Source organism: Orcinus orca, chromosome 3 (genome assembly GCF_937001465.1).
Source record: "Orcinus orca chromosome 3, mOrcOrc1.1, whole genome shotgun sequence".
NCBI classification, from domain to species: Eukaryota; Metazoa; Chordata; class Mammalia; order Artiodactyla; family Delphinidae; genus Orcinus; species Orcinus orca.
In genome coordinates, this window is record NC_064561.1 from 139,597,940 (window position 1) to 139,620,996 (window position 23,057).

Consider the following 23,057-nt stretch of genomic DNA (forward strand, 5'->3'; position numbering starts at 1 on the left):
GAAAGTAAGTAGATAGGATCTCTGAGGATCCAAGAGAGTTGATTAGCCTGCCCCACTCCCATTTGGCACTATGTTGGAACTGAACCATACTCTAAAAAAAATGGACTTAACAGACATATATGGAACATTCCATCCAACAGCAGAATATACACTTTTCTCAAGTGCACATGAAACATTTTCCAAAATAGACCATACAAGACACACACAAAAAAAAATCTTAGCAAATTTAAGAAGATTGAAATCATACTAACTATCTTTTCTGATAATGGCATGAACTAGAAATCAGCAAAGAAATGAAAATAAAACATTAAAACTTATGTGATGTGGCAAAAACTATTCTGAGAGGAAAGTTTATACTGAAAAAAACAATGTATTAAGAAATTAGAAAGATCTCAAATAACCTAACTTTACAACTCGAGGAACAAGAAAATGAATAAATTAAGCCCAAAGTTAGCAGAAGGAAGGAAATAATAAAGATCAGAGCAGAAATAAATGACATGGAGTTTAGAGAAGGAATAAAAAGGATCAATGAAACTATGAGCTGCTTCTTTGAAAAGAAACAAAATTGAAAAACATTTAGCCAGACTAAAAAAAAAAGAGAGAAAACTCATATAAATAAAATTAGAAATAAAAAGGAGACATTACAACTGATACTATAGAAATTCAAAAGATCACAAGAGACTATTATAAACAATTATATGCCAACAAATTATATAACTTAGAAGAAATAGATAAATTTATAGAAACACATGACCTAACAAGACTGAATGAGAAAAAAATAGAAAATCTGAAAAGATCAACAATGAGTAGAGATTGAATCAGTAATCAAAACTCTCCAACACATAAAACCCCATGGGGGGCTGATGGCTTCACTGGTGAATTCTACCAAACATTCAAAGAAGAATTAATACCAATCCTTCTCAAACTCTCCATAAAATTGAAGAAAAGGAAACACTTCCAAACTCATTCTATGAGGTCAGCATCACCTTGATACCAAACCAGATAAGGACACCACAAGAAAAGTACAGACCAACACCCCTGATGAATATGGATGAAAATATTTTCAACAGAATATTAGTGAACCAAATTCAAGAGAACATAAAAAGGATTACACACCATTGTCAAGTGGGATTTATCTCTGGATGGTTCAACATACACAAATCAATAAATGTAATCATCATATGAATAAAAGATAAAAATGACATGATCATCCCAACAGATGTAGAAAAACATTTGACAAAATACAACACCCTTTCATGATAAAAACCCTTGGCAGATTGGGTATAGAAGGAATATACCACAACATATATGACAAACCCACAATTAACGTTATACTTAACAGAGGAGAATTGAAAGTTTTTCCACTAAGATCAGGAATGAGACAAGAATGCCTACTCTCACCACTCCTATTGAGTATAGTACTGGAAGTCCTAGCTAGAGGGATTAGGCAAGACAAAGAAATAAAATGCATCCAAATCAGGAATGATTTGCTATTTGTAGACAATATGATTCAATATATAGAAAATTCCAAAGTCTCAACCAAAAAACTTTGGAACTAATCAACAATTTCAGTAAAGTTATAGGATACAAAATTAACATACAGAAACCAGTTTCATTTCTTTACACTAAGGTTGAAATATCTGAACAAGATACCATTCACAATAGCATTAAAAACAATAAAATACTTAGGAATAAATTTAGCCCAGGAAGTGAAAGATCTGTATAAGACTATAAGAAAACTACAAGGCTTTGCTGAAAGAAACTGAAGACACAAACAAGTGGAAAGACATCATACTGTCATGGATTGGAAGAATATTATTAATATCTCCATAACATCCAAATCTATCTACAGATTTAATGTAATTCCCAACAAAATACCATAGGCATTCTTCACAGAAATAGAAAAAACAATCCTAAAATTTGTATGGAACCACAAGAGACTCCAAACAGCCAAAGCAATGCTGAGGAAAAAGAACAAAGCTGGAGCTATCATACTTCAAACTATACTACAAAGCTACAGTAATAAAAAACAGTATAGATGCATAGACCAATGGAATAAAGTTAGAGAGCACAGAATTAAACCCCTGCTCATAAAATCAACTAATATTTGACAAGGGAGCCCAGAGCACCAAATAAAGAAAGATAGTCTCTTCAACAAATGGTGTTGGGAAAAATGGATGAACACATGCAGAATAATGAAAATGGACCTTTATCTCACACCACTCATAAAAGTCAACTCAAAATAAATCAAAGACCTAAACACAATACCTGATACTATAAAACTCCTAGAAGAAAACACAGGGAAGAAACTCCTCAACACTGGTCTTGGCAATGACTCTTTGGATATGATACCCAAAGCACAAACAACAAAAGCAAAAATCAACGAATGAGACTACATCAAACTTAAAAGCTTTTGCAGAGCAAAAAAGAAAAAAAAAGTAATTAAGAAAATGAAAAGACAACATACAGAATGGGAGAAAAAACTTGCAAACTATTTATCCGGAGAAGGGGTTAATATCCAAAATATATAAAGAGCTTGTACAACTCAAAGGCAATAAATAAACAAAAAATATGATTAAAAATTGGGCAGAGGATCTGAATAGACATTTTTTCCAAAGACGTACAGATGGCCAACAGGTATGTGAAAGGATGTTTAACATCACTAATCATCAGTGAAATGTAAGTCACAACCACAAAGAGATATCACCTCACACCTGTTAGAATGGCTATTACCAAAAATACAAAAATTAACAAGTGTTGGTAAGGGTATGAAGAAACAGGAACCCTTGTGCACTGTTGATGGGAATATAAATTGGTATAGCCATATATGGATATTCCTCAAATAATTAAAAATAGAAATATCATATGATCCAGAAATTCCACTTTTAGGCATTTATACAATAAAAACAAAAACATTAACTCAAAAAGATATAGGCACCCTTACGTTCACTACATTATTATTTACAATAGCCAAGATATGGAAACAACCTAAGTGTCCATCATCGGATGAATGGATAAACACACATATGCACACACACGTACACAATAGAATATTATTCAGCTATAAAAACGAAAGAAATCTTGCCATTTATGACAACATGGATGAACCTTGAGGGAAATATGTCAGAAGGAGAAAGACAAATACTGTATGATCTCACTTATATGCAGAATCTCAGAAAAAAAAGCAAACCACCTCCCCCCAAAAAAACCCTCCAAAATAAAACCCACCTCAGATACAGAGAACAGACTGGTGGTGAACAGAGGTGGGGGCCGGGGGTTGGGCAGGCAAAATGGATGAAAGGTTCAAAAGGTACTAATGTCCAGTTATAAAATAAATAAATCACAGGGATGTAATGTACAGCACAGTACCATAGTTGAAAATACTGTATTGCATATTTGAAAGTTGTTAAGAGAATAAATCTTACGTTCTCATCACAAGAAAAAAGTTTTTGTAATTATGTATAGTGATGGATATAGACTTACTGTGGTGATCATTTTGCATTTTGCATTACATACAAATATTGAATCATTATGTTACACACCTGAACTAATATATCAATTATACCTCAATAAAATAAAATAAAATACTGTTGACTGAGTCCCACCAGAGAGATCCCAATTTAACTGGCCTGATGTATAGCTTGTACACTGGTATTTTTGAGAACCCCTTCTCTAGATTCAATCTTCCTTCTATTTACTTTTCTCCTCTCCTTGCCCTGGTCTTGCCTGAATTGAATTTTCTGAGAAAGAAGTGAGATCCCCTCAATGTTCTGAGGCCTACCTGTGACTTGAGTTAATTTATCTGTTATTCCTAGTCTCAGAGCAGTCTTATGTTGCTCTCTCAGCGCAACAAAGAAGAAAGACGGCACACTTTACAATACCTTAATTTTTCATTATTTAGAAGGGAACTACCATAAGTAGTCCTCCTGACAGATTCCCTAAAATAATGCTCTAAAGGTACTAAGAAGTTGCTGTTAACCGGTTAGTGGTAACTGTCTCAGCGTAATTTTTTTTTTTTTCGGTATGCGGGCCTCTCACTGTTGTGGCCTCTGCCATTGCAGAGCACAGGCTCCGGACGCGCGGGCTCAGCGGCCATGGCTCACGGGCCCAGCCGCTCCGCGGCATGTGGGATCTTCCCGGACCGGGGCACAAACCTGTGTCCCCTGCATCGGCAGGCAGACTCTCAACCACCGCTCCACCAGGGAAGCCCTCAGTGTAATTTTTAAGGCCCAGAGAGTGAGGCATCAAGAATTTTCAGAGGTTTCTTATAAGGCACAGAATGAGTAGTAAAGGAGTTTTCCAATTTACTGGTTGGAGGAAATTCCATAAAGCTGGGCACTGTTTGAAAATAAATATTATGTACTTGGGCAATATTGCATTTGAGAAAATTTATCCTGAACAGTGTTCTAGTCATTTTCTGTCATCTTTCACTGGATCACTGTGGATCACTGGAAGACTCTGGGGTCCATGAACAGAGTTTAAATAGGCTTATCTGTAATATAGACCCTAATTCTCTCCTGGATTGTAAAATAGAAAACTAAACACAGTTAAGACCTAATCTGTATCTCAAGGTCGTTCCAAGTATACAGTGACTCAAGCGGAGCTTAGCAGTCAGGAGGGTGTGACGCTGGTAATTATAATTCTCTTCAATGGAAAATGTATAAAGAGAATCTGGCTGCCTAGGATCAGACTGCATGGATCCAAAGTTCAGTGAAGTTACTGCTTTGTTCATTCTCACCTGAGTTGGCAATGAAAGACAAGGGTGTTTACACTAAAAGACTCAAATTAGAAACCAATTGAAGAATCCTAGAATCAGAGTTCCTAAATTAGGCATCCCTGAAGTCATCCAGTCTCAGCAGAAATCAGCAGCATGGGCACTAAAATCTCAGGAGGTAGACTTTCCTGGCTTGGTAACAATGATGTTCCTTTCACCCTAGTTAACATGTCCCCAAGAGTGATATCAGGGCATATGAAGCCGCATGGTCAATGTGCTCAAACTCTTATTCTTGGTGGGATAGAACTGTCCCATAGAGTCCAAGCTCTATTAGCCATGGTGTATCTGCCTTACTTGATTTATCTAGACTTTTGGGGAAGCAACTATATTGAATATATCCTGTCTGCACCACCTCCCTCCTCCAGAAACAATCAGTTCTTTTAGTATATACTTTGTTATGTGAAGGGGTATCCTTTCTGATTTGTCTTTAATTTACCTTTTTCTACTTCAAGAGATTATTCCCTTGAAGGAACTGTTTTAATTAAGCCAGCTTTTACTGAATCAATGTTTCAGAGTTTATAGACATAGAATGTGACTTTTTTGTCACTCTTCATATTCTTAATACAGAAGGAACTATATATTTGCAGATCTGTATGTCCCACCTTCATCCTTCAAGTTATACTTGTTTTGAAGGGCTGGAAACAATTTATGCATTCACGATATTTTATTGTATTTTTGACATGCAGACCACACATTAAGCTCCACGAGGAGGAAGATACCTATTTTATGACTCCTTAATATCATTACAGGTGTTTAATAAACATTTGAAGATGAATAGACAAAACAAAACAAGTCATTAAATGTGAAAAGAAGGGGAAACAAATTTTACAGGTTGGAAAGATGGCAAAGTATAAGAATATTTTATAGTTGTCAGAAATCCTCATGGGTTCCCTGTGCTAGACAAGGAGGAAGGATGGAGACGACAGGGTTGGAATTTAGTAATACAGGCACATGATATCATGACAATTATTTGAATGGAGAGTAATAGGATATATGTATCTGTTACTTGCTTTAGGAAGAAATATGAATGCAAATTAAAAACAAAATTAGAGCCTTACAAATTAGTTATTAAAAACATCACTTCTCTCCAGAAGCAAATTTAGTTTATCTGCAATTTTTGTTTCTCTGACTACATTTTTAGGAAACCTCAGAGTTTCTGCACTTTCTGCCCATTCAGTGCTTGTAAAAATGGTTCAAGTATTCTTTCTTCTGTAATTTCAGGGCAATACAAATCCATTCTCCTCCATACATTTCTTTGTTCTTATTCCCAGTTATATTACTTTTATTTTAGGAAAACTTCTATCTTTAATTATTTCTATTTTTTCTAATTTAATATTTTTATATTTAAAACAAATTATGAGACTGTACATATATATAGATTATTGCCATATTATAAATTTGGCATTTGGATAAAAATAAAAATCGAAAACATTCCTATATATTATTATAGGTACATGTGCCTATAGTAAATACCAAAAACACACATGGGAAGAATGATACTAGCTAGAGGATAATGTTCAGCTCAGGGGCAGTTCCCTACCTTCTCCAAACACTTGCAGCTATTTAAGCCAGTGTTCTAAAATTTTAGGGTTGTAGGAAAGTCAGAATGTTGTTTATTAAACATGTAGATTCCTGGCCTTCAGAAACTTTGAAGCAGCATGCCTGAATTAGGGTTGACAAATATGCACTCGAAAAAGAACCCCAGAGGATTCAGCTGCACATGATTTAGAGGACCACCCAAAATCGGAAGTATTGAATACATGCAGCTGGCAGGTGGATAGAGGGTCAGGTGAAAGGGTCAGGGCTAAGACATGACTTGGCTGTCATTAGTTTATAGGCAGAGTTCATGCCTCAGAAGTGGTTGGGAATATCTAAGGGAGAGTGCAGAGAGAGAAGAGTGGTGGGCCAAGGATGGAAAGGCAAAGTACGAGAGGGAGAAAGAGGAGGAGTCTCCCAAAGAAACAGCCAAGGTATGGCTGGAGAGAGAGCACCATGGTATAGAAGCCAAGATGGCAGAATGCAAGAAGGAGGGCATGCCCAGGAGGCCAAATGAAACAAAACAACCAGGAAAGGGAAGACCAGAAAAATGCTGATTGTCTGCGTAGTGTATCACAGGTGCCACAATGGTTGCTCCTGAAAGGTAGCATTATGATTGTATTCCCAAGCACCTGATGTATTGTAAATGTTTGGATTGGCAAGGGCAGCTGACATACAAGTATTTTAAAGACCTCAGCTACAGCTCAGTTCCATCAAGTACCTTCATTAGGATAAGCAAATGTTATGGATGTAACCATCCACAATGGAGAATTAATTGTAACTAGATCAATACAGCAGTGTTTTTGAACCATCTGCTAAGATGTGGTAATGACATTTAGAAAACAGTGCACAACATTTGTGTGTGTGTGATGCTGCTCTGAACAATGGAATTTTATCAGTAATTAAAAGAAAATAAGGCTAAGACCTTTAAAATCTTTAAAGTGATTGTGAGGTTTTTTTCCCCGTATAAATGATCTCTCATGATCATTTATAGAAGGGTGTGTAAGTCATGAAAAGAACAAAGCACATTAAAGAAGGTAAACGACTCTCTAAGAATGCCCAAGTGTTGGTTGCTATGACAACTCCTGGGGTTTATTGAATACAGAGCAAAAAATCAATCAGAAATCATTGGAAGAATGTGTATGGGTACATAAACCATTTCTGCCTCACAATTTCAGGAACTTTCCTTCATCTGTGTACCGCATGAAAAGGGTTTGTGTCAGTCAGTGGAGTTCCAAGGAAGGCTGCCCTCTTGATGCATTCACACCATTCTACATGTCCCCTTCCACAACATGACCTTCTCAACACCCAGGTAATTTATTACAGTGGTAAAAAATGTAACCAGCTACCTGGCTCAATGTCACTAAAATATTGGCTCCCATCTATTGTTCTTTGAACCAAACAATTTTCAGGTTTATATATAGAAGTCACTTACGTCTGTGTAGCAGTTTCTTCCCTCCACATAGCATATGCCTGACTAGTCAAGAAAATACAGGGAGGGAAGAGATTGTCTCAGGCAGCCACCCTGCCAACCCTCTCCCAGATTTCTTTTCTCTCTTCTCTTGGGGAATCTACTATTCTCCATTCCTAACTTCCTGAGGTGCTAAGAGGACTAAGAAAAGATAGCCAAGTTTTTCAGACTTTTGGGGGAAAAAGATTGTTAAATTGATGGAATGGGGAGAGGCCCTATGAACGAGATGATAAAAGCTCAAGGGCAGCCACAGAAAGAACAGGTATCAGCTGTATGATTTTCTCATGGGCGAATGTAAGAAAGTTTGGTGGGAGGGTTCTTGCAGTCATTGGGTGATAGCCTTTGGTCTAATGAGCTCACTAATCTCATAAGGAAATGGTCAAGCTCTCAGACTGGACTGTGCATAGTTCATTTATGAGATGACCAAGTGACAGGGTGCCCCACTGAGAGGATGTCTGCTTCTCTAATCTGTGCTGCACACTCCCTGCAGATTAATCACAAAGTACCCCCTTCAGAACAGTGTTTTTCAAATTATAGCGGGTTGAAGCACATTAGTGGATCCTAAGATTTATTTAGTGAGTTGAAACCATTATTAAAAGAAAATGAAAAATAATAGAAAAGAGAATAGCATCAGAACAAATCTCATCTAATAAGAGTAAATGTGTTTTGTAAAACTTTGGTTTCATTCTCTTTCTACGTATGTATGCACCGGGTTGCTAGATTGAATGCATTTCTTACTGTAGGTCCTGGGCAAAAAGGTTAGAAAGCCAGACTCTCAGAAGGAAGGGAGGGAGGAAAAAGGGACAGGAGGGAGTGAGGTGGGAAGGAGGGAGGGAGGAGGGAAGGACAGGAGGGAGGGAGGGAGAAGGGAGGAAGGGAGGGAGGGAAGGAGGAAGGAAAGGAAAGAAATTCCAGCTCATTTGCTTAGGGCTGGAATTGTTCCCCAAATCCACTCTACTTTCATAACATCACGCTGGGTTCCAACTTTTCCTCTCTCTGTCCTCCCAATGTTCCTCTCAATGTCCTTACTCCACTGTGCCCTTTATTCATGATGCTTCTTCTCCTCCTCATGGTTTTCATATTCTACTCTCCTTTCAGGAACATTCAAAACTTGTCTTGCCATTTAACCCATATGATGGTTAGCTCCTCTCATCACTCACCTCTTCCTAGCTGTTCTGCTCATTTCCATACATTTTCCCTGTTTCCTCTGCATTGCTCCTTATCTGCCTCCCATCTCACTTCACTCTCACACCTCCTTCTAACACCTGTGTCTGCCTCCCTCCCTCTGTTGCTTTCCTCTTGGCACCTGTCTCCGAGCTTATCATATCCTCATAATGCTGTTTTTGTTGTTGTCCTGTTATTTCTGCTTTCTTGTGTGTATCTCTGGTCTCCCCACTTGATTGGAAGCAACTTGAGCCGAGGGACTGTGGATCACACTTTTTTGGTATCCCCCGTGATGTCTGACACAGTGCAGGATACACAACTGGTACTCAGTAAAAAAATGCCTTGAATTAATAAATCAATCATGGCCATTGCAGCCTCTCTCCCCACACACCAGTCCCTGCCATGGGTGTCCCCCAGCCGCCGCCTCCTCTGTGCCCCCTTCCCACCAGGGCAGGCTCATGTGCTCTGGGGCAGCCTCAGGAGCAGATGCCTGTGGGTGGCCCACATGCATAGGTGGGGCTGAAACCACAGCTGAGCCCCAGGGACCGTGCAACTAAGGAAGAAGAGATGAAATCTCCCCTTACTGCTGTGCAAACTGAGGATTTACACCCCTGCAACCGGCTTTGTAAACTCAGCACCTGCAGAACATCTGAACAGACAACGAGTGCTCCTACAGTTGAGACGGGTCTAGCTTTAGTAGCTGTGGACTTTGTGGACACGTACACATGGGTGTTGGGCCAGGCCAGAGTCCGAGCTGACCCCATAGCACCCACAGTGGATGCAGATCCATGATTACTGCAATCCTGGAACCTGACTTCAGTGGACCTACACTAGTGGCCTGGTGAAAACAGCACCTGAGAGACACCAGGCCAACTGCCGGCACACCCACACAGTTAAGGTGGGGCTGAGAGCAGTGCCAACAACAGTGTAATATGAGAGCTTGCACAACAGGTGAAAGGTGACACAACAGAGCACACCCACAGGTGAACACTCTAGAGGAGGGATACTCAGTGGCTTCTCTCCCAGTGGAAGTGCTCCAATCCCACCTAACTCACACCACAGATCAGAATCACAGCCAAGAAACAGATCTGGGGGCCTCTACTCCAAGAACTAGGGAGCAGACCCCACCCAACAGGGCAGTGACAACCACAGAACAAAGGGGAGGTTCAATATCCAATGCAGGCTCTTGTCACTACAACATCAGTCACACCTCCTATCAAGGGGATAATGGACAGCATATACTGAGGAAAGAGGTGGCAGACACCTATACTAAAAACAGCCCTAGCACCAAAAAACTTTAAACCCATGCAGGCCACACAGAAACGTTCCCACATAAAAAGAGCCCTCCAAGACACAGTCTGAGGATCTGGCATTGGGAAGAAGAACCCCCAGAGCATTTAGCCTTGAAAACCAGCAGAGTTTGAGTGAAGGAACTCCACAGGGCTGGGGGAAAGAGACTCTACTCTTGGAGGGTGCACACAAAGTCTCGTGTGCACTGGGACCAGCAAAAAGCAGTACATCCATAGGAACCTGTGTTAGACCTACCTAGGGGTCTTAGAGGCTCTCCTGGGGAGATAAGGGTCAGCTGTAGATTGCTGTGTGGGGCAAGGAGACTGGTAGTGGAGGTCCCATGGAATACTGATTGGCATGAACTCTCCAGGAGGTCCCAACTTTGGCACCATACCCAGCCCGACCCAACAACCTACAGGCTCCAGTGATGGAAAGCCTCAGGCCAAACAACAAAGAAGATAGGAACACAGTGCCACCCATCAGAAGACAGGCTGCCTAAAGTTGCACTGAGCTCACAGCCACCTCAAATCACACCCCCTGACACAGCCCTGTCCACCAGAGGGACAAGACCCAGCTCTACCCACCAGAGGGCAGGCACCAGTCCCTCCCACTGGGACGCCTACAAAAGCTCCAGCACCAACCTCACCCACCAGGGGTCAGACACCAGAAGCAAGAGGAACTATGATCCTGCAGCCTGTGGAAAGGAGACCACAGACACAGAAAGTTAGACAAAATGAGACAACAGAGAAATATGTTGCAGACAAAGCAACAAGATAAAAACCCATGAGAACAACTAAAGGAAGAGGAGATAGGCAATCTACCTGAAAAATAATTCAGAGTAATAATAGTAAATATGATTCAAAATCTCAGAAAAAAATGGAGGAACAGACCAAGAAGATATAAGAAATGTTTAAAAACGAGAAGATTTGAAGAACAGAGATGAACAACACAATAACTGAAATAAAAAAACACACTAGAAGGAATCAATAGCAGAATAACAGGCAGAAGAACACAGTGAGCTGGAAGACAGAGTGTTTGAAATCACTGCCATAGAAGAGAATCAAGAATGAAAAAAAAAATGAGGACAGTCACAGAGACCTCTGTGACAACAGCAAATGCACGAATATTTGCAATATAGAGGTCCCAGAAGATGAAGAGAAAGGAAAAGGGCCTGAGAAAAAATTTGAAGAGATTATAACTAAAAAGTTCCCTAACATGGGAAAGGGAGACACTCATCCAAGTCCAGGAAGTGCAGAGAGTCACATACAGGATAAACCCAAGGAGGAACACATCGAGACACATGGTAATCAAATTGACAAAAATTAAAGACAAAGAAAAAAATATTAAAAGCAACAAGGGAAAAGCAACAAATAACACACAAGGAATCCTCGTAAGGTTAACAGCTGATTTTTCAGCAGAAACTCTGCAGGCCAGAACAGAGAGGTACGATATATTTAAAGTGTTGAAAGGGCAAAACCTACAACCAAGATTACTCTAACCAGTAAGGCTCTCATTCAGATTTGAGAGAGAAATTGAAAGCTTTACAGATAAGCAAAAGCTAAGAGAATTCAGCACCACCAAACCAGCCTTACGACAAATGCTAAAGGAACTTCTCTAGGTGTGTGTGTGTGGGGGGGAAGGCCACAACTAGAAACAAGAAAATCACAAGTGGGAAAGCTCACTGGTAAAGGCAAACATAAAGTAGTGGTAAAAAATCATCCACACACAAATATGATATCAAACCCAGCAACCGTGACTATGCAATGGAGAAAAGACAGTCTCTTCAATGAGTGGTGCTGGGAAAACTGGACAGCTACATGTAAAAGAATAAAATTAGAACACTCTCTAACACCATACACAAAAATAAACTCAAATTGGATCACAGACCTAAATGTAAGGCTGGATACTATAAAACTCCTAGAGGAAAACACAGAACTCTCTTTGACATAAATTGCAGAAATATCTTTTTGAATTCACCTCCTAGAGTAATGACAATAAAAACAAAAATAAACAAATTGGACGTAATGAAACTTAAAAGCTTTTGCACAGCAAAGGACACCATAAACAAAATGAAAAGACAACAAACAGAATGGGAGAAAATATTTGCAAATGAAGCAACAAGGAATTAATCTCCAAAATATGCAAACAGCTCATGCAGCTCAATATCAAAAAAGCAAACAACCCAACCAAAAAATGGACAGAAGATCTAAATAGACATTTTTCCAAAGAAGACACACAGATAGCCAAAAAGCACATGAAAAGATACTCAACATCACTAATTATTGGAGAAATGCAAATCAAAATTACAATGAGTAGTTGTACAAAACTACAATCACCTTAAAACAGTCAGAATGGCCATCATCAAAAAATCTACAAACAATAAGTGCTGGAGAGGGTGTAGAGAAAAGGGAACCCTTCTACACTCTTGGTGGGAATGTAAATCGGTACAACCACTATGGAGAACAGTGTGGAAGTTCCTTAAAAAACTAAATATAGAACTACTACATGATCCAACAATCCCATTCCTGGTCATATATCTGTAGAAAAACATAATTTGAAAAGGTATCCTAATGTTCATTTCAGCACTATTTACAGTAGCCAAGACATGGAAGCAACCTAAATGTCCATTGACAGAGGAGTGGATAAAGAAGATGTGGTACATATATACAATGGAATATTACTCAGCCATAAAAAAGAACAAAATAATGCCATTTGCAGCAACATGGATGGATGTAGAGATTGTCATACTGAGTGAAGTAAGTCAGAGAAAGACAAATATCATATGATATCGCTTATATGTGGAATCTTAAAAAATGGTACAAATGAACTTATTTACAAAACAGAAATAGAGTCTTATTTACAATACCGAAACAGATGTAGAAAACAAACTTATGGTTACTAGAGGGGAAAGGGGGGAGGGATAAATTGGGGGATTGGGATTGACATATACACACTACTATATATAAAATAGATAACTAATAAGGACCTACTGTATAGCACAGGGAACTCTACTCAATACTCTATAATGAGCTATATGGGAAAATAATCTAAAAAAGAGTGGATATATGTACATGTATAACTTATTCACTTTGCTGTACACCTGAAACTAACACAACATTGTAAGTCAACTATACTCCAATAAAAATTATTTAAAAAAATCAATCAATCATGATTCCCTCCTTTGCACCAAAACTCTACCTTACTCACTCAAGCATTTTTTCTCCTATATACAATGTTTTGCGTTTGAAATGGCTTTGCCATTTCTAAAACTCTTTCATATCTATCTCTTATCTCAGTTGATCTTATCTACAAGGACTTGGTAAAGTAGGCATGGGTCATAATACTCATTTTTAAGAGATGAGGAAACTGAGTTTCAAAGAGGTTTGTAACTGTAACACACGTTGCCAGTGGTGTCTCTAGAACCAGAATCTATAACATGACCTATTCTGTGCCTATTACCCACCCTCCTCCAATGGAAACTTGAAAACAACAATCATATAGCATAATAAAGTGCTCACTCAGTATAAAATATTGTATATAGAGAAAAAACCCCAAAGAAATAGCAAGCAAGGCACATCCTGTCTTTCTTATGCAATGGAATTTGAACATCTTGTACTAAATCCAGATGCTGGCTGTCTATTTTGCTTCTGTAATTGTGCTTGGATTCTAAGGATACCACAGAAAGTGGGAGGAAGTCCACTTACTACTTACAGGTGATGTGTTGGTTTCTACTGTCGGGTTGACAATCTTTTCATTAAATCCATCCTAGCAAGTAGCTGGGACTCTGCACTGTGTTACAAGTAATTACCATGCTCTTTCTCATTGATTTGATCATTTGTTTCTTACCAAGCTGTTCTCCTAAATGTTGGCCCCTCTCAGTTGAGATGACTCGCTCATCTTCCATGTCACATTTGTTCCCAACCAGGATAACCTGGGCATTATCCCATGAGTATGTTTTGATTTGAGTTGACCTACCAGAAAAAAAAAAAAAGGCAAAAAAATGATCAGAGGAAAATGCAACAGCATAAAATGAAGGAGAAGAAATACATCCCACAGATGACGATAACAGCAAAAAATGAAGCCCAAATACCTGACATTTAGAATTAATTAGTTCAGTGCAATTTTACCCTTCAGACACTCATCAGGGATTGCATGAGTCAAAAATCAGGGGAATGGTGGTGTTGTATTTAGAATTCTTCTGTGTTTGGTGAGATTAATATTACTACTGCTTCTTCCTTTCCCCCTTCTACTCCACCTTATACAGTACTTTTATACCTGGAGTGAGTGGCCAACCATCCCAGTTTGCCCAAGATGTTCCCAGTTTTAGCAGTAAAAGTCCTATGCCCCAAGAAACCCCTCAGTTCCAAGAAACCTGAGATGGTTGGTCACTATTTATAGCCCATCACAGAAAAGAATTTTTACCTTGTTACAGTCACAACTTAAAGAGCTAAGACAATTGGGTTAGGAAATCTGGGGGTAATGATAATATTTTTAAAAAGCGTTATAAGAACTCATCTACTCATGCCTTACATTTTTAAGAGAAAAATGCCAGGTTGATTAATATCAAAATTATAATACGATGAGCTGGTGTTTTAGGTTACTATAAACAGGATATCTAGGATTCAGAATAAGCTTCTGGTACGGATCATAATGCACATAACCAAATTTTGATTTTGAAACTTAGTTGATAACTATAATAGTTAATATTTGCAGGTACTGTTTTAAACTCTTTATATATGTTACCTTAACTTAATCCTTAGAGTAACTCAAGGGAGATAATATTATGATCCTCATTTTATAGTTGAGGAAAATGAGGCACAGAAAGGTTAAAAAGTTCGCCTAAGACAACTCAGCTAGCAAAGTGGTAGATCTGGAAATCAAAACGCAGGCAGTAAAGCTTTCAAGCCTGTGCTTTTAAACACATATCTGTAGTACTCATTACAAGTTTGAGAAGTGAAGTTCCAGTGTATTTTTTATCATTTCAGAGAGGAAGCTGAAAGGAAGCCATGTTCTTTAATCCTCCCTTTTTATTGGCCACGTTCTTATTTGATAACAATTCTAGATAGGTGGGAAAGACATATCACCCAGTGGGTGGTTGAGAGAGAGAGAGAGAGAGAGAGAGAGAGAGAGAGAGAGAGAGAGAGAGAGAGAGAGAGATGCTAAACAAATGATGAAAGTTTAATAAAGGGATTTGTATAATGTCAAAAAGAGAAGCTTGGCATGTTCTTACTAGCAATTGTCAAATACTTCAGGATTTTTACAAAGAAAATAGTGATGAGCTGTTCTCAGCTTGAAGACAGAATGAAAGCAAATAGGTTTAAACTGCAGCAGGAGAGCTTTTAATGAGATGTCATCACTATTTCTCCCTTCCGAGAAGAAAGAAGAGAGCTAAAGGGCAGATAGGGTCTTATTTCAGAGTACTTCCCTGAACCAAGTACAAGTTTTCAAATGAGATTAAAATATCTGGTGAAAGATACCTTTGGTTCCATGTGAGCGTCTCAAGGTGCAACATATTTTATCAGAAAAATCTGGGGATGTGACCTTTCTAATTATGACACCTAAGAGAATAATACATTCCTCTAGCAATAGTCACATTCAGCATGTGTCTATAAACTGGGAAAATAAAGGCAGACATTCAAAATCTACACTTTTCACTTACCTCATCTTATGAGTGGGGTATATGAAAAATGATGAATTCAGAGTGAATTAAGATGTAAAAAATATTCTATACCTGGACACATCTTAAATCTCAAGTGCTAAGATAGTTGTATAAATAAATTCCAAAGGTTCTTTCAAAGGAATTCAAATCTAATCAGATTTCCTTAGGTAATTTAAAAAATTATCCCTTTGCTCCTTTAGGTCTTGTTAGCCAAGGCTTGGCCTATGCCTGGAAAGGCCCTAGGTTGAGAGCCCCTATGTTAATGGAGAAAGTTCTTATCCTGGCACACAGCTAGAACACAAATTTGCAGAATGAAGCTGGGGAGACGGGAGTCACAGGAGAATGTCATACTTGCGTAAAGAAGAGGCTGGGGCTGGTATGTAATAGCATGGCTTACTGAATTTACCAAGGACAAATGCTTGCCTGAAAAAATTTAGCACTCTTCTGACCTAGTTAAACTCTTCCTGCTGCACCCCTGATTGTATAAACTTACACCGGGCCGGGGTGCACCTTTGTGAAGGTAAAGAAGAAACAACTCAGCTAGCTGATTTGTACTCTTGAACCAAGTTAATGGAATGCTTGCTTCTGCCATTAAACACGTCTGAGTCTCTCAGTTCTAGCATGATAACTCATGGGGTCTTCGGAGGCCACAGAGATAATTATACATCTATGCATACACAACATTCCCTGTTTATACTGTGTGTGTGTATAATTTGGGGATGCCATGATTACATCAGAACCATCCCCCTTTCCAATTGTACCTATATCAGAAATAGTTTACTGTAACCTCCGCAATGTCCTAAATTGCCAATAATTAAAAATGAACACTTTCTGTAATTAGGGAATTATAAAGAACCGTTACCTTAAAAGCTTCAAGAGCCATTGGAGACAATTTCTCTTTTTAATCAAATATCAACTGTGGTCTGAGACATTTGTGTTGAAGTGAACAAAACATTAATTTGCCAGAGTTGGTTAATCAAATAAGATTTGTTTTTGGACTCTGGACTTTCTGATGAAGTCCGCCATCAACAGAGTAGCTTTAGGCAAAGCCCAATCACCAGCTACAGGGGAACAGAACCATGCTGACTGATTTATGAATTACTACATATCATAGAATCTAAGATGCCGTGTATTATAAGATTAAAAATTACTTTACGAATGGCCAAGAACAAAAAGCAGCAGCCTATGAAACTATGGTACAATGGTTAACAATTGTCCTGCTAGACATACTTGTCAGTTACATCAGCTTCTTGTTACTTTGAAGTTTTTTTCATGTATTCTGAGGGATTTAGTCATTCTTTCTGTCTTCAGTTGCTTTGTTCATGAAAGATGATCATCCTATGACTACCTCAATAAGTCAACATACCCTTCTGCTTGTGGGTATCTTCCCTTAAGACCTGTAGAGCACCAGCATGTTGCTTTGCAGGGAAATATGAAATGATGGTCATTACTCCAAATGAGTATTCGCATCCCTAACATCAAACTGATACCCACCTCCCACATACACAATAACTTTCTACCTACGTTGTAACGGTTCCACCACTCAGTTGAGGTAAGGACAGTATACACAGCTATGACCATGTTGGTGCATGTACAGGCAGTGGAATCCATTTCTCATACAGCATCAGCAATTACAATGTCATTTATTGTAAGACACATCCCAAGTTCAGAGATGTTAAAATATGAGTAATTGTGCATCTTAGCTTCTGTAAAACACTATTGTTTTCTTGGTATTTCTTTTATGTATGAAGACCTAGGTTGAAATGAGAGCTTGGATTATTCCTTTAGCTCAGGAATACTTGAAGATGAGAAAATATAAACCTCATGGGTTGAGAAAGACCCAGAGTTGTGTGTAATATGAATTAAGGGCAGAAGAATGTTGGGATGAAAATCCAATCCCCAACCCTTCCAACTCAGAATCCTAACAATTTTATTCAGCTCATTTAAAAGAGAGTGCTAATACTGAGTATGGGAAAGTCATTCTGCACTCTGCAGCCTCAGCATCTTCATCTGTAAAATGAGGCCACCACATTTTGTACTTAATCTCTGGGGATGTTGTAGGACAAATGTGGTTTTAGGTAGGGTCATGCTCTACTTTCTACGTCACAAACACCTTTTCACAAACATAAAACATTATTAGTCCCAGCTTGGGCAGCCAGCTGTTTCTCTTCCTCAGTCCAGGTCAACTCATCCTTTCTAATTTCTATAAGCTAAAAAATAATTTGAGTTTTTTTCATTGAAGAATCTCAAATTTTGTCTCCGGTTTATACCTTAAGGCTGAGGTCCTGTACAGATACATTACTAAGAAGGAGTAAATGGCCTTTTTTGGTATGTCTATTAGGAGTACGGTACATGTTTATTGAGTGAATCCTCCTTTCATGTGTCATTTCTATGTATCTACTTTTTCAGTCATTTGCTATATTTTGTAAAATTTCTTATTCGGGAATGGGTTTTTATCACCTCATTAGGAATTGTCTTATTTCTTTGTCTGTTAGGGAGACATATTTAAAGAAAGTGCTGTCACCAAATAACATACATGAGAGAAGATGATTTATTTCTGAATCACTGCAAAAGATCCTTTGGGATTTACTGTTAACCTCAACAAGATTAATGGACTCAGAAGCAACACGCTGGTCACCATGGTTACTCTACGAATGGCAATTAACTCAGACCTTACCAGTAACGAGGTCCTAGTTACTAAAAAAAAAAAAAAAAAGTTATTTGTCTTTTAGTTAAAAACAAAAATAAAACAATAACCCCCCTCTCTCTATATATTTCTATATTTTTATATGTTTCCTCTATAAATACATATGTAGGGAGAGAGGATTTTGATTTTTGTTTTATATTATGAGGCAGAGGGAGATGAAGAGATTTTCATATTTTATACATAAATGACTGAACTCTGCTCAAAATAAAATAATTTAGGAGAGCTGTAAACAGACAAATCAAATTCCTATAATATCTCTATTTCTCCTCTCTTGTTCTGGGTATATAAATAATCTCCTATGAGTTCAACCTGTTTTCATTGAGAAGAGACTCTTATTAGTGATAATGTTCTGAAAAACAGTCCACAAAATGTACCTCAGTAACCCAAAAAGCAGTTATCTCTTAGGGTCTGATCTGGGCTATACATGGGAAGATGAGGTGTCAGGGAGAATATGACCAGCTCTTCCCCCTGCAGTGAATCTCAGACAGATCTTAAGCAGTCCTAGTCTTCATTCTGGAAGCTCAAATTTCTCCTCAGCATCCCTTTCCCTTACTCTCCTCAATATTCGGGAGCCTCAGCCTTCAGCATCTCAGCAGACTTCAAGTCATCATGGAATTTCCCAACCTCCTACTGCTCATCGCATAGCATTGGCCCTTCTGTTACTTTTCTACTAACTTAATCATTTATTTATTCAATTTTTCTCAACCCTTGGAGAACTTTTAAAAATAATTTCAACCTAGAACAATTAAATCAGAACCTTTAGGGACGTCATCATAAGCATTTAAAAAAATAATCTCTGCAGCTCATTTGTATGTATGACTGGGATGGCTCTCTCGCCCACACCTGTTTCAGTTTTTAAAATAATCGGTTTCTTTACTTCACATCTAACGCTCAAAGTGTTTGCAGGTGGTTTACAGAGATACATACAAAATTAAAGATATAAACAAAATAAATTTTAAAATGAATGAGTAGTAATAAGGAAACAAAAATAGGAACGTAATAAAACCTAATGATTTTTATACACTGTAAAAGCTAACAGGTAGTCTCAGAAGTTGAGGAGATAGGCTTTTCATAGGTACATTAACTCATTTAATAAAGGAGTTATAAAAGGAAATGTTAAAAATGTATCCTCAAATAAATGTTCTCCAACCTCTGTTTTTTTTTTTTTTTTTTTTTTTTTTTTGCAGTATGCAGTCCTCTCACTCTTGTGGCCTCTCCCGTTGCAGAGCACAGGCTCCGGACGTGCAGGATCAGTGGCCATGGCTCACGGGCCCAGCCGCTCCACGGCATGTGGGATCTTCCCGGACCGGGGCACGAACCCATGTCCCCTGCATCGGCAGGCGGACTCTCAACCACTGCGCCACCAGGGAAGCCCTGTTCTCCAACTTTTAATATCTTTAATTACTTAAAGAAATAGGTTTATAGTTTTTGGTAAAATTGCTATATTCTCATTAAAAATTCTAATAAGAGAAAAAGCTAAAGCAAAAAATAAAAATTATCAGAAATCTCACTAACCCCAGATAACCACCACTAACATCTTGGTGAAAATCCTAGAGTAGACTGTATTACTGACCTCACTGAGTCATCACCTCCTTCCCTGTAGGTGGATTATATTTCCTTGCCCTCCTGGTTTTGGACTGGGCCAAGTGAATTGCTTTGGCCAATGGAATATTAGGAGATTTGGTGTGAGCCACTGGTGAGCAATAGGCATCAGAGGCACTGTAAGTTTCATCAGCCCTCTGGTATTCTTGCTCTTCATCATGGAAGAGCCCATCCCAGAAAGGAGGCTGTTCTGTCAGCCTGTCCCAGAGGAATGAGAAAGCAGGAGGAGCCCAGCTGAGTTCTACAGAGATCAGCAAATCGCAGCCAAGCCTAGAAGAGCCCAGCATTGCTTTCTCATTTCATCTCTTGCTACCCAACTTTGATATAGCCTTATTAATTTCTTTGAATTTCTCAAACATGCTACATTTTTCAACAACTAGGAGCTATCACTATGGGTGGGTCTAGGTTTTGCAAGGCCTAAAACTAATACAAATGTGAGGGCCCAATTTAAGGAAAAAATGCAAATTAGAAATACAGACAGTCAGAATGGCCATCATTAAAACGTCTACAAATAACAAATGCTGGAGAGGGTGTGGAGAAAAGGGAACCCTCCTACACTGTTGGTGGGAATGTAAATTGGTGGAGCCACTATGGAGAACAGTATGGAGGTTCCTCAGAAAACTAAACATAGAATTACCATAGGATCCAACAATCCCACTCCTGGGCATATATCTGGACAAAACTATAATTCAAAAAGATACATGCACCCCTATGTTCACAGCAGCACTGTTTACAATAGCCAAGATATGGAAACACCTAACTGTCCATTGACAGATGAATGGATAAAGAAGATGTGGCACCTACATACAATGGAATACTACTCAGCCATAAAAAAGAATGAAATAATGCCATTTGCAGCTACATGGATGGACCTAGAGATTATCATACTAAGCAAAGTAAGTCAGAGAAAGACAAATACCATATGATATCACTTATATGTGGAATCTAAAATATGACTCAAAAGAACTTATTTATGAAACAGAAACAGACTCACAGACATAGAGAACAGACTTGTGGTTGCCAAGCGGGAGGGAAGGATTGGGAGTTTGGGGTTAGCAGATGCAAACTAGTATACATAGAATGGATAAACAACAAGGTCCTACTGTATATCACAGAGAACTATGTTCAATATCCTGTGATAAACCATAATGGAAGAGAAAAAAAAGAAATACAGAATGAGGTACAGGGCAGTTTGTACCAGATGCTGTTGGTGCTCTGCCCATATTCCCCAGGCCTTGCCACTTCCTCGTGTGCTGGCTGCCTTCCAACTGCCAGTATCTGCAGCTTTTGGCTTTAAAGTCTTCTCTGAAGCAATGGAAGGCCACTCCACCCATCAGGGAAAGTCAAATGTAACAGGGAAAGAGCACACCCCAGGAACAGACCTCAGCCAGTGACTGACAGGAGTTAGCGTGTAGCCACTCCCTTGCTCCTCCGGCTGCTGCTGCAATGATTCCCAGAATTTCAAGAAGGATGAAACTCCAGTTACCCATAATGGTAGAAACACCATTTATTGGTGGTCTTCCCTTCCCCAGCTAGCTTCCCCACCCTCTGTGGCTATTTCTTACACTTTCTGAAAAAAACACTTGTATACAAATTCCCCTCTACGAGCCTGCTTCAGGAGAAACCCCAACTAATACACTTGGAATGGGCTTGTCCAGGAAAGGGACCCAAAGCTTCCTAGTAAGGTTCTGGAGATGGCAGTACCGGCTTGAAAGCACTGATTATTAAATATTAAGGACTTCTGTGGGTTGGTTGTGAAACTGTACCTTAATGTTGACCACGATGGGTGTTTTTATACCATGGAAATTAGCAAATGCTACAAATCAGATTTTTTTCTTTTGTTTTTGCCTTTTTTCAAAGAGTCTGTTTCCTGGTACACCACAGAATGTAAGCTTCATTAGTTTTGCAAGAAATTCACCTGTTGCTATCACATGTGCCATTGTCTAAAACACATGGCCTCTGTGTCAGGCTACCTCGCCCTCTTCCATCTGGTCTCCGCTCAATCCCTCCTCTGGACTAGGTGCTCATCATATAGGCCCCCATACACCCTGTACCTCACTCACCTGGACCTTCTCACTTGTCTGTATCTCTCCTAGACTACAGGGGGGCAGGGACCCCAACTGTTTTGTTCACCACTGTGCACTCAGGAAAACATCTGGCACAAAGAAGGGTCTCAGCCAGTAACTGTGAATTAGTGACCAAATGAATGAGTGAACCATAGACCGAATGTGGCAAAAATGCCTAAGGAATTCAGTAAGTTCAGAATATCAGCATAAAATTAAAACAGCACAGGAGGAGAATCACCACTGTATGTGATGCCAGTGCCCCACGACATCCCTTTCAGGATGCGTTGCTGGCAGAGTTCTTCCAAGGTCTTTGACATCCTGACCACGTCCTTGGTAGAGAAAAGCACGTGTTGGCCCCTCTACAACCTGCAGGGCCATCTGTGTGATGAGCTATTCATTCCAGCCAACAGGAATCACATTCCTTTCCGCTCCAGCACCAACAGTCAGGATGAGGATCCTCAGGGAGTAACTTAGCACCTCGTTACCATGGAATAGTTGCTTTGGAGGGTCCTAGTCTGACTCCATTTTGTAGATGATAAAGCTGAAACTCAACATGTGGAGTGACATGTTAATGGAGATGATGCAGGTACCTAGTGGCGGACGTGAGTCTGTATCCCAAGACTCTCCATGCCTCCTCGTCTACTTCCACAGGGAAGAGCAGCGACTACATTCTACTGAGCATGGAAGTTGGGAAGAAATTCATGTGCCAAACAGTTGACTGGTTTTTAAAAATAAAAAATAATATGTCTCCTGAGGAGACCAACATACTCTGAATCTCCATATATATG

General features: G+C 39.1%; 1 protein-coding gene across 3 annotated transcripts in view; it reads right to left on the bottom strand.

Annotated features, from left to right (window-relative positions):
• The window catches only part of RAB3C (RAB3C, member RAS oncogene family), a 310,558-nt gene that overhangs the window by 51,442 nt on the left and 236,059 nt on the right, over positions 1–23,057 (bottom strand). For all 3 annotated transcript variants that reach the window (XM_033437880.2, XM_004275170.3, XM_049707956.1), the window contains exon 4: positions 14,082–14,206. In XM_033437880.2, the coding sequence (XP_033293771.1) occupies positions 14,082–14,206 (125 nt within the window). The remainder of the gene's footprint in view (positions 1–14,081; positions 14,207–23,057) is intronic.